The following is a 13774-nucleotide window of genomic DNA, read 5'->3' on the forward strand; positions in this document are numbered from 1 at the left end:
ATTGTGAACGAAGGATAGAAAAAGAATCGTAGAAAAAAGATAATTGATTAACTCATTGTATTATATATGAGATAGTCTTACGTTAACGTTATTGTATCATTGTACTATTTACTCTTTATCTCACTGTATTGATAATACTACAGGGAGATTTTACTCGGGTCTTTCCTTTTAATGAATTTTTTTCGTCGCGTCGTTGAGCCGCGCTATTTATTTAAACATTATATATATAAATATATGTAAAATAAATTTATCGAATAATTTATCGAACGATTTATAAACATCAAAGTAATGCTAATTATGTAGTCAATCATCCGTTAAGAATCGATAGAACGTCTGAAAAGTCTATTGTCGCGTCGTTGCGACAGAGAAAAGGTGTATTGCAGAAAGAAAGCTGGTTTTGTAGAATGTAGAAAAATTCATTGTCAGGCCCCGTTGAGAATTGTGTGAGCGAGATGTCTGTTAAGCCGTATTCGTGGAGTTTCGCGGTTTTCTCTATTAAACAGCGAGAATAACCAGCGGAATGTAGGCCGTACATTTGATCTCTGTAAAAGTAATTTTACGCTACAAAGTTGATGTAACGTGAAAAGTAATCGTTCGCATATTATGCGATACGCGTTAAATAAATTTATTTCAACTTCTCATAAGGTCCTTTAGTTTATTACTCATCCACGACTTTACAACCTACGAGTTCTATTCCATCTGGGACTATTAGGAAAGTATTGCATTTATATAAGCGCGATAATAATGGAAAATCGACATTGAATTCCTGACCTTTTACAAGGTAATCCCTAATACGTCCAATGAATTTACTAATGAAAAATTATATACGAATTGTCATTTGAAAATTGACAAGTCATAAATTGGGCACTTATTCGCCGTCAAAGATGCGCGTAACGAGCAATGACAGCTGGCTGGGAGACGCTTTGGTGCGGAACAAATTAACTGATAGTGAGCTTCATTTTTAACCGGCCGTATTGTACCGTTAAACGTTGCATTTCTTTCTTTCTCTCCTTCTCTCTTTTTCTCTGTCTCTTTATCTCTCTCAGATGTATAAAGAGTATAAATGGATTGCATCGAGAGATAGTCTCTCGGAAGATCCGAGATAAAAAGATCCGACGGCTTGACCGGTAGTCATCGATCATTGTTGGATTTTCAATTGGAAGACGTCTCATTTAAATGAATATCATTGTAACGCGTTGTAAATACTTTGTTATCGTTCTAAATAGAACTTTGATAATCAGATATGACATCGAATTGAAAAGAATTTTCCTATTTCGATCTAGATTTGTCTCATTCCACATAAAACTCTCTTTTTTCGTCATTAAACTCATCGATATTTATTTTAGTTCCACGAAACTTTTACCATCGAGATTGTTTTACGTGAAATCCGAGAACGATACGTAACAAAACAGGAAAGAGGAGGAAAGAGAAAAGGAAAAGATAACAGATATCCATAATAACAGATGAATGATCGACTGAAATTCATTCGTTGCCTATATCAACAAATTATACGATAAGGGAAAATCCAATATTTTTCCTATAAATGGAACTGTGTTCCATTTAATCGATTGTGTTTAGATAAAAAAATTGAAATAAAAAATGAAATAGAAAAGAAAAAGAAAAGAAATAATTACAATGGAGAAAATTACGAAGGTATTGCGAGTTGAAGGAATTATCGCTGAAGATGTTAGTCGACTGATAATAGAAGTTCAAGGTTTAAGGAGTGTACGTATATTCTTCCGAGCATATAACCGAGACGTTTATGTCTTTGGCCTTTGTAACAGTGCTCCGATACGCGTCGCTGAAGAATCATGAATGAAATGTAGTGCAGCTGTTGCTTCGATGAATGGAAGTCAAGATCAATGAAAGGTGACGTTCACTTTCAGGACTAGTCACTTTTACGATCTCTCATTTGCCTTCTAATGAAACGCTTGACGATTTTTATGCGTATTATCGTAAAATTTTCGACTCAAATTAATATTAATTTATATAAGATAATATTATTATAAAAAAAAAAAAAAAAAAAAGAAAGATTATATCAATGTATCTTTTCGAAAGATCGTAAGCCTAGATTTGTTCTTTTAAATTCATATATCAAAATTAAGATTTCCACGTTAGATGGAATCGTCTCTTCTCTATCACTAATTCTTCGTCGAATCGATTTTTGCGATTTTCTATTTGCAGTCGAATCGACATGCTCCGCCAATTTCGCAATCCTTTGGAATTTTGTCGCGCGAACCAGCGCACGTACGAGCGTAGATGTAAGCACGTATCATCGTTATATTTGCGTATGTAATCTCAACCGTTCGTATATTGCTAAGTAATTATACCGTGTTCGATCGATTATTTTACTTTTGCTCTATTTTCAAGAATTTCTCAAGGTCCATTCGCCCTCTATTCAGAATTTATGAATTCTCGTAGACGATGCTTTCGAAGTCGCTTTGAAGTTTGAAAAAAAAAAGAAAACAAAAGGAAAAAGAAAAATAAACTTAAAAAGAGATATCGATCGTTTTGCACTTTCTTGGAAAAAATAAAGAGATAAAAAAGAATACGTTCGATCGGTGATCACTGAAAGTGACGCGCACTATCGAAACTGTTGAATTTTAATTTTTCACATAAGAAATGAGATTGCACTTGGCCTCGAGTAGTAGCAGGCTCATCCACGTTGAAGTTTTCGTAGACTAAGGGACGTACCAGGGTGAAGAAAGCAAAGGTCGTAGGGCTAAGGCACATCTTGGCGAGCATTTTGCCGAGCATCTTTGCCGAGAATCCTGCCGAGAATCCTGCAGTACTGTTGCCTCCTGTTATTGGCAAGGCATCCTTCGTCCTCGTTGTCGCGCCAATACCAAAGACTCTCTTTCAGCCTCGGCGAAAGATGATCTTCGGATTAGTACACAGTGTATGTGTCAGCCGAACTGAAAGACTGAAGTCGTCGCCAGTCGAAGAAGCCTTTTATACAGGGTGGGGATCGTCTACCAGACCAACCGACCAACTTGATACCCATCCTCCTTGTATCTCCTCTCTTCTCTCCATTCTTTTGCCACTACCACCATCTCACCAGACTCTTTAGTTCCTTTTTCGTCTTCTTCGTCGTTTTCACCTTCATGAGTTGTCTTCCCCCTCCCACACCCCTTCAATGACATTTAAAAAGATTCGAAGTAAAATCTAGCGTAATTTCAATCCTGTAAATTCTGCTGATTTTTCACGTTTTATTTATTATCAAATCGCATAAGCGAAATCGTTTCACTATCCTTCCAATTGGCTCGATTTCGTTCTCATCGTGATATATATATTTTTTCTTTTTAAAAGGCATCATTAATACATCAATTAGCGAGTTAGTATGTAGCGACTCTTACGACGATCTATCAAGTCGATAAATGTTTCAGTATTCTAGGGAATATCACAGATAGTAACAAAAAAAAAAGTATCTTGAAACATTATTCTGTTAGCAAAATCCTTATTAATTCGTATTAGGCGATGAACGTGCGAAGACGCGACGTGATATATTTATAAATGCATTTCGCTGTTGTTTCAGCGAAGAAACAACGATGATGAATCGTACGATGAATCACCCGATAGACCTCCCGATAGAATCTATCGAAATTTGTGACTCGTCCTTGCTCGATACAAGGCCATATGAGATTAATTGCTATCGGCTTTTTGCTCCACTTTTATCCTTTGAACGAGAGCGCATTCTTCTCTGAACTAATGCATTTGGAGAGAGAGAGAGAGAGAGAGAGCTACTACCTTCGATTGAAAAACAAAAATGTTGATTGAAAGAGATCGTCTAGAACGTTGCTATTATGTAGTATCTCAATTAAGAGCTAAATGCTTGTAATGATCGATAAAGGTCAATCAACTACCATACCGTATATGGTAGTCGAGATATTGAAATACTTACGAACAATCTCTTTTATTTCTACGACGTCGTATCGGAGATAGATAAATTCTGTGCATTCGATTTCTTTCCATGAAATATATGCACTTGTAATAGAACAAATATTGGGAAGACGTTAGATGACATCTCAATAGTTTTTATTTCTCAATATTTTTTGCAACGATCATTTATTCTTCGAAGTTTAACGAATGCCACCCGGTCTATCGAACGGATGGCATTAACGTCAAGGTCTTCGACATTTTTGCGACTATCAAATTCATGGGTTAATTAAGCGTCGCGTAATTAATTTTTATTTTCTTTGCTAAATAAAAAAGAAAAAAAGAAAAAAAGAAAAAACCGTGTAATAGGAGACGATTGGTTGGGACGATTATCATAAAAGGAAACCGAAGAATTTGTTCTGATGGATCAAAAAAAAAGAAGAAAAAAAAAAGAAATGTAAGAAGTATGAAGACTAACTTGGAGATGGACTCGAGTTCGTCTTACATAATTAAGATGTAAATCGTAAACCTTGACTTTATTTGAACTGGTCCTAGGGAGATAATTGGATAACTTTAATAATATCGTAACACGGGAAAGAGAACGTGTTAAGAAATATCTTAGAAAAATTTCCGCTAGTTTTCTTGTTATTCCGCGTGCGGCTGTTTATTTCCCATGGCATAGAAATATAAGTATTGCAAAAATCCACTTCATCGCTGATGTCACTCTGAACATCGTCCTGAAATTATATGTTTCACGAGAATCTCCTTCGAGTCGACGAATAATATCGCATGATTTACGTTTCAAGCATGTTCAAAGTAACCATAACGAAATTTTTGTGAAGAATTTTTCATCTCACGTGCTATTATTATTCCTGTGCGTTTTATTCGCCACGAAAGATTTCTTAATTGAATGAAATTAAACGATCAATTCGCAAAAGGTGTACGAAAGATCGTAAGTAAAGTTATACGCGTATGAAAAAATCATAGGTATTATTCTCTGGATCTAATTGGAATTAATAGATGATATGGATTAAGAAATCTTGCGATCTCTAATCTATATTTTAATTAATAACATTCGTCTATTTTATTCTTTCCTTCTTTTCTTATCATATTAAGTCTTCCCTTGGTGTTATCACGTTGACGGACAAGGAAAACTATGGCTATCATTACCATTCATAGCTCTCTTCTAAGAAAGAGTTAAGGCGAAGTAAAAGAATCGAGGATCGATCGTTCCAAGGGCTCGGCTTTCATCTCCAACCTCATATCAAATACACAGATATAGTTTCTTAATCGAACATTGAGAAAGCCTCTCTAGTCAAAGCGATTCTAATCGATTATGGAACTTTCGTTAAAATCTAAATCACTTTTTCCGAATTCTGTATTGTCATTTCGAGCGAAGATCCTTGATCCTTGATTTATTATATTTTTATAAGGACATTATCTCGATCTGATAGAACGATGAAAGGAATACGTGAGAGAAGTTTCCTTCGCGATATTTAATCTCCAAATCCTTATTTGTTTTTATTTATCCTTGATTAATCCCCGCATGTTCTTTGATATCTTGATATTTCACGTTCAAGGAGATTTATAATGGTGTGCGATAACGTGTGTCTCTGAAAAGGGTAGAAAAGAAAAAAAATAGACAACTGTCTTTCTTCTCCGATTATTTTATCTTAGAGGCGAGCTAATCCTCGAAGAGGACTCTGATTTCCTGTTCTTTGACTTTTATCCTTGGAACGACGAAGAACAGCATAAAAAATCTTTAAGATGATTTGAAAAATATTTCGAATTATCTATGCGATCTGTTCTTTCTATCTCATTGGCATAAATCACTTTCTCTTTTTAAAATTTATCTCTCATTCCAATGTATTAAATATTACGATATTTAGGTAAATTTCTTCCGCGTTCCGTGCATATCTACGTTATATCAGATAAGCTATGCCGAAATTGTCGAAGGAAGCATATTAAAATTGATAGAAGACTTTCGATTTAAACTCTCCGTCCTATGGAATTACATTACAACATATTTGAACGGAACCATCACTTTGAATGCTTCTAAACGGGCTAATGTTACATATGCGTATACGCATAAATGTGCATATATATGTATATATATATATATATCGTGTGGGTGGGCGATGTTCGCAGATCCATTAGTCTGTATGATAAATCAAGCGTTTCTAATTTCCTTATCGAGTCTCTAACAATATACACACACACACACACACACACACATATATATATATAATCTTAATACCATAATGGAATTTAATATCAGTGTATTTCTATCGTGAATATTTATTCCTTTCGATTAAAATGCGATCTTCTTCGATGTATTTATACGCATGTCCAAAGAACACGAAGTTGCAGTTAAAACATAATTCTTGTGTTAGAAGGTTAAGGCCAAAAGGTCAAATGGATATACCTGTTCCCTGATATTCTTTTTCATAAATATAATTCATCGACATTAAAAACATTTCACAACTCTAATCGCTCATTCTCATTAGATCTCGTAAAATTAGTATAATCGAGATCGATCGATATACCGAATGATAAATATAGACAAAGTGAAATGGTACAAAATGAAATTTTCTTTTAACATTTTCTTATTTTTCTAGCAGAAAAATAGATTTTAAGAGAGAGATAAGAAGAAGGATACGACGACGCATTGTCGACGTCGCATCGTTTGTCAAACGAATGGCAACGAAAACACGAAAGGAAAGTAATAAGATATTCGCGTGCTCTCGTACTTGAAATCGATACTTGTTAAGAAAAGACGAGACAAAGTTCTATCGAAAATATCAGGAGGAAATTTATAGCATGATCCTTGCACCACCGTCAGCACTTTCAGAATCAAAGTTTATAGCCATGTTCTTATCTAAATCCTTGCACTTATGCTTGTAAATACATGTAAGTACACAGAATATTCTGCATAGTATACCCATATATATATATATATATATATATATATATATATATATATGTATATAATTTACACGTAAATATCTTTAACTCTTTACTATAAAAAATTTTAAATGACATCAATGTGAATGACGTCTGTCGTGAAATTAGAATTAAAGATGTCAATTATAATAAAAAATGTGAATCTTTTAACAGAATTTAAATAAGATGAATTTTATAGGCTTAATATTATAATTGATCGTGATAATTTGAGCTAGTTAATAAATAGATATAGATGACAAAACGAGTAAATAAAACTTTATAAGTAGTTCATGGAAACCCCCTTTTCTCTTCTTCTAGTTATAGAATTAGTATAAATTCCGAATACGTTTCATTTTCGAACGCAAATGAATTTTGAAACAAACTCAAATTGATTCCACGTTAAAATATTTTAAACTTAGTATATTAAACTATGCTTTCTAAAATCCTTAAACTTGTTTGAGTTGTTTCGTTTTTTGAGTTCTCTCTATTTTTTTTTTTTCGAGTCCTTTCCGTTTCTTTCTAACAAATTTAAAACTCAATTTCATAAAATGTCAATGTTGAGGTTACCAATAGTTGACCTAGAAGGTAGAAAAGTAAAACACACACACACATGTGTGTATATATATATATCTCGATATATGAGGAGAAAAAGAAAGAGAAAGAAATGTTAAATTGAAACTATATGGATATAGCGACATTTCCGAAAAATTATTGCGCGAGCTGTGAACGATTAAGGTCTGTAATCTTCTTACGTTTGGAGAACGAAGCCGGTTTTCTTGAAGCGCAAAGGAAAGAGAGAGAAGGATGATGCGTCACCATCCGAGAGGAGCTCGAAAGACTTTCCTACGTAAGCCGGTCGATGATCGTGAGACTCCGAGTCCCAATTTTTTATTTTAAATTCCATGACTTTACTTTCGCAAGCATTTGTACGGAAATAACAGGAATGTATAACTATTAATATCGAAAAACGCCTTCGCACGAACATCTTTCGTAATTGATGTGAAATAAATTAATCGTATATTTTTATTGCCAAAGAAAATAGCTGCAATAATTTCTTTTTCTTTCCATTTTTGTTTGCTTTTTCTTTTCTTTACTTCTTTTTTTTTTTTTTTTTTTTTTTTTTTTTTTTTTTTTTTTATAACGACAAGAGTAGTGAACTATTAATGAACTTTTACGGTGAAATAATAACGAACATTGGTTGATTCTGTAAAATCTTAATTAATTTTATCTCGTGTAAGACCATACGTATTCTCATACGTATAACGAATATTCATAATAAAGTACGTGTCAAGGATAGAAAGCTATATATGAAATATCTCACAGAGAGATTAATATTTTAACATCGAATTTCAAAACAAGGGAGGGAAATGAAATTCCTATTTTAGGAACGCTATTCGAATAATTTTCAACGACGAATATTTTCCATGGAAATTATTTTTACAAAGAACAAAATTGTTATATCGTTCTGATCCTTTAATTAAAAATAATATGGATGTGTTATTTGCAATGGGATTAACGACTTATTCGTGAGTATGAAAAATGATATTATAAAAGATATCGTCGACTAATTGTTTCGTTAACGTTAATTATAATGAAGAAAAAAAGAAGGTAGATAAATGAAATAAATTGGACGTTTAATATTCGATGAAAAGTTTCTAATTTACTCATAAAGATATCATGTCTCGATATGTCGGCCTCTGACCGACGATAATTGACCATCTCGTCTAGTCTCGTCACTGAATAAACTTAATTACGTGTCGTCGCTCAAATGAAAATGTGAGTTGTCATAATAGCATAAACGTGAAACATTGTTCCACGTTCCATGATATAACAGCACCAAGGTAGCTATTTAACAGATAGCTTATGATCGTTAACTAGATATTTATGTTTTTCACAAACCGAAACCGCATTGTTTTTTTTCTTTTTTCAAATGCAAATATTTGCACCGACAGATATATATTCTCATAAAATTCGACAAACAAATGGTGCAACGAAATCGTCTGATTTAATATTCACGAAATTTTATTAAATTAATTACTTATCATATAAGCTTTATAGAGAGAACAAATAAATAAAAAAAAAAGAAAGAAAATCTCGAGAGCCATTTCTTGTAATAAAAATAAACGAGGATTAATTTGAAACGGAAAAAGAGCCAAATGCTTATTAATTATTGTCAGAGGAGGAAATGGAATGAACATATCGTGCGTTTGAAAATTTAATGGATTTCTGTAAAAATATTTTCGACTCGATCCAATTGTGCCGTTTTATTTTGTATAATGAAAATCAATTGATAAATTCATTGATGCACTTAGAAAATTTTCAAAGCGTTTCTAAATCAACAGATAGTTTTAATATTTATTCTTTTAAATAATATATAAATTTGCATCTATTTGTATAATCGATGCTCGTTAAAATGAGAGAGAAAAATAAATTATTTGAAGATAAAATACATTTTTCTGTAAAATAAAAAAGTATTATTATTATTATTATATATATATAATAGGTTTGTTTCTACGAAAATATAAATAGATTTAGAAGACAAGATTTATCTGATTTAAAACGATAGTGCGGTCAGAATACTCGACCGTATCCCGATTGAAAAGTTTTCTTTTCTTATCCACTTCTCTCTCTCTCTCTCTCTCTCTCTCTCTCTCTTTTGCATATTTTTGAAATTAATTAGATAGAAGATAGGAGAGAGGCAAACGTATACAGACGAACGAGTCCATGTGCAAGAAATTCACTTGCGAAAGCGTACCAAACCATTTTGTTGGCGTCCTCGTCATCCTTCTTCTCATCGTCCTACTGAGAACTGTTACAAGCTTTGCGAGCATCCTGATTGTAATTCCTATAGCACGCAGGCACGTCATTAAAAGAAAGATTTACGAGTAAATATCAAAGCATGCCTATGGCCACGTTACCGGTTGTGGACGCGCTCGTATCGACTATGTCATCAACCTTTAGAATCGATGGCGTCTACTGTCACGCCCATATTGCCAATCTTTTAGTACTATGCTAATCCCTTTATGTTTCTATTGTCGCAAATCATCTTCTTCTTCTTTTTCCATTCTTTCATATACATACATACATATAAATATTTTTGTTTGCAACTACGGTTAAATACGTATATACGATACGATATATACCACGTTGAGAAATAATTATTAATAATTATCTTATGTTCAAACAAATACGAAAAGATTTTCACACAATAATATATCTTTTTGATATTGTCTTTTTTTCTTCTTTTTAATGGAAACATGAATTCGTTTCTTTATTCATTAATAACCACCAAGACGAGAGAAAACGAGGAAATGCCTACTATTAGGATCTATGCTAATATTTTTTCAGTTTCAACAGATCATTCTTTAACATCCCTGGAAAAGACTTTTAAGATTTATACTTGGAAAAATATCCTATTAAAAATATGTGATTATTAATATTTGGTCGAATTTAATGGAATTTCGAGGAATCGCAACGGTTTCCATAAGAGATCGTCAAAGGAAAATGTTTTGCGTTTAAATTGCTCAGAAAACGGATATTTCATTTATTGCGTAATTAATTCGAAACGATATGCAACGAACTGATTAAGAACGAAACGATATCGGAGGATCGTTTTCACATGCCGAGAATATTTCAATGATTTAACATCTGTGTCTCTGTCCGTTATTTCACGTTATGCATTTGGATTGCGTTAATTGTCTCATTAATGGTTATCGTTTCTCGTCGGTGGCACTCGAGGGTGGAAAATTTATAGACGTTGAGTATTCTCGCACAAATCACAGTATTACTTCGTTTGAAAATCGAGACCACGATCTAACCTTGACCCGAATAATTGAGCTTACGTTTTACTCATGGAAACATTTTTTGTCCTACTTTTAACGATTCAATAAATATAATTAATCGATCGGAAATATTGGAAAAGTATTTGCAATCGATTTGTAATTTTCTATAATTTTGTCAATTATACGAAATATCATTTGATACGTTAATTTCACAACGGCGATGATTAAACGAAGCTTAAAATGGATTCCATTCTTTATTTATCTATTATTCCCTTCGAGTTGGAGAAAAGATTCGGTTTTAAGAAAAACATACGGTGGCCAAATGCTAAATCCTTACGTGACTTCGTCGCAGCTCTCCGATTCGTCTCGCATAAGGATATATCGCAGCCAAACCAGTTTGGACCAGGAAAACATCGGGATCCTTCATTTCTTTCTTTTCTTTTTTCTTTTTTCATCTTAACATTCGCCAACAGCTACAAGAAAGAAGGTAGGCCCTCTCGTGGTTCTTCTCTCCCCCTAATTCCTTTTCTTTTTTTTCTTTCTCCTTCCTTTCTTTCGTCCTTCCACATCCTCTTATTCGTCTTGACCGGCCGGTGAACCCTTTGGCAAAATTAGTCGCGATATCGGTAGGGTCATTCCTCGGAATATTCACACAGTTTACATGAAAATCGTTTTACCGATTGATATTTCACCGAAAATTGTAATTAGCGTATTTTTAATTCGTTCAAACATTATTCCTCTTTTTTTGATTATTCCTTGAACGCATAATTATCGTTAGATAATATTATTTTCAAGAATTTATTATTCTTTCGCGAACGATGGTAAAAACTACCCCCTCGTTTTTCTCTAAGGCATCTTGTTCGTAGCGAAGTAGGACATTCTTGTAATTAAATTCATAATTACGTAGAAGAATGACGAAAGTAAATACTCCGAAGAAATATAATAAAAGTAAAGATTCAATGGATTTTGCTATTTCAATTAATATATCCGCCTAGTATGAAATGTCGAGATGAGGCGATCGTAAAAACTTGCTTGAAATAGCGAAGGAGTATTGTAAAGGCCGTACGAAAGAAATGCTTATGATCGAAGAAATCTTTACAAACGTATTCGACAGCTCGTAAAAACGAATAACCGAGCATCTTTTACTCCTGTTCATAAGGTGGGCCATGTACTCACGTGTTACAGGATGTAACGAGCGTTACCGAAGCGAGTTATCCTTGAGTTTGACTTTCTGCGTTTCGATACTGAAAAAGAACGACGATGAAGAATAAGGCTAGCGAAGAGAAAGTAATGATGGCTATTCGAACGCATTGATTCGTAATGGGGGTATAAATCTTCCCGTTGTATTTGCGAAATTCCCTTACTTATTAATTATCTACTCGATTATTTTTTATTCGCATTTGCAAAGTACACGAGATGATTCGATTTGTGTCAGAAGAGAAGTGCACCTGGATTTAACGAACTCGTCTTATCGAGATTTAAATTTGAGAAATATCAATGTTAATACGGAGAAATTTCATTGGTCTTTCGTTTCAGTTAAAATTTCTCTAAAAGAAAAAAAGAAAAGAAAAGAAAAGAAAAAGAAAAAAAGAAAAAAAGAGAGAGAAAAAAGAGGAAAAAAACAAAAATATTCTGTATCTTCGATTTAACGCGAAGAAGAAAGTTGAATCGATCATTTCAATAAGAAAGATAAATATTATACGTAAAAGTCGTTTTTATCGTTTTTTACTATTAAGAAAACAAGACAGAGAGTTTAATCATATTGATTCTTAGATCGGTTCTTCAATGAAAACGGCCATTTAATCCGATTTTCGTTTTCGATTAAATGGTTATGGTTCGGTCTTGTAATAAAGATGTAAATTTGCAAATTTCGAAAACCTGATCACGAGTATCAAATATGGATTAGTCACATGCAAATATCTTCGCTTTTGTGATCGTTTTTCTAATAAAACTTCAAAAGATCATATAAAATTGATTCGAGGTTATATAATGTTCTCCTTTATTAAAGTTTCAAAGAGATTATGCTTTATGGGTCTTCTCAAAAGATATTAATATAACGGATCCGACATAGTCGCGTGTACTTTGCTATTCGGAAAGAATGATAATTAATAATCATGAATAAATACTTTTTGTATTATTCTTAAAAACCGCGAAGGACTATTATATAGCACATATTTTTCAATATTTCATATTTTGCAATATCGCGTGTGAAAATGAAAATCGATTAATCGCTTTCCCACAAGAGATCCTTGTTCGAGAATGGCCTATTATTATTATTCACTAGCCGCTACCAATTAACTTTTTTCTCTTTTTCCCGTGGAAAAGAACGACGTTTGGACGCTTTGACGAATGACTCTTGAAAGGCACCGATTACAAAGTAATATTCCAATTTATTAAAAGCTCTGGTCGTTAAAAAGTCACGAATCTCACGACCATTCTTTTATACGTTGTCGTTTCTTTCATAGAAATGCAAAAAAAAAATGAATCGAACAAATAAACCAATAGAGGAATTATTTTGGAGAAGAGTCAATAAAATATATTTATCCTTTTGACATAGATGTTTACGATAATATATAATAGTATAGTCGACGTATGCGAGAGCAATTATTTACGAGCGGAATCGCTCATCCGATTTCTCATGAATGATGAAATTGTCCGAAAATACGTGATACGAATTAGACCACAGGCATATAGACCTGCATCCACGTTTATTAATTGTTTCGGCTAAATACATATTTATAATAAATATATATTATACCGTAGCAAAAGTATTAAAAGTCGCTGTACTTTAAAATTCTGTCGGACAAACAAAAAAAAAAAAAAAAAAAGAGAGAGGATGACAAAGTAAAGAGAATGGATCCAAACTTTTCGTATTAGAATATTGAATCTTTTTTACTTTTGTCCGTTAGTAGATATCGACTTTTTGCTCTCTTTGCAAAGCTCGCTATTGTCGGAAACATTAAATGGATTTTTACGAGAAGTCAATCAAACGCGAGCACTCCACTTTTTATCCCGTAATGAAATACGATAACGCGAGTACCAAGATCGATATTCTTTACACATCATAGATATATATATATATATATACATCTATGTACATATATAATATATATGTTATTTCCGGTCGAACGAAATTTTGTTCTTGTTCTTTGCCTTCGATCGAGATCAAATGA

The 13774-nt window shown here is 33.0% G+C and overlaps 1 protein-coding gene across 2 annotated transcripts in view; it reads right to left on the minus strand.

Annotated features, from left to right (window-relative positions):
* Positions 1-13774, minus strand: part of LOC124432952 (mucin-12-like) — a 38062-nt gene that overhangs the window by 10741 nt on the left and 13547 nt on the right. Inside the window, exon 2 of one of the 2 annotated variants that reach the window (XM_046982341.1) lies at positions 10939-11201. In XM_046982341.1, coding sequence (XP_046838297.1) covers positions 10939-11028 — 90 coding nt within the window. In that variant the 5' untranslated portion in view covers positions 11029-11201. Of the gene's footprint in view, positions 1-2694; positions 2905-10938; positions 11202-13774 lie in introns of those variants that run through there. The other variant, XM_046982343.1, reaches the window with a different exon arrangement.

This window comes from Vespa crabro, chromosome 2, assembly GCF_910589235.1.
Source record: "Vespa crabro chromosome 2, iyVesCrab1.2, whole genome shotgun sequence".
In the NCBI taxonomy this organism is placed as follows: domain Eukaryota; kingdom Metazoa; phylum Arthropoda; class Insecta; order Hymenoptera; family Vespidae; genus Vespa; species Vespa crabro.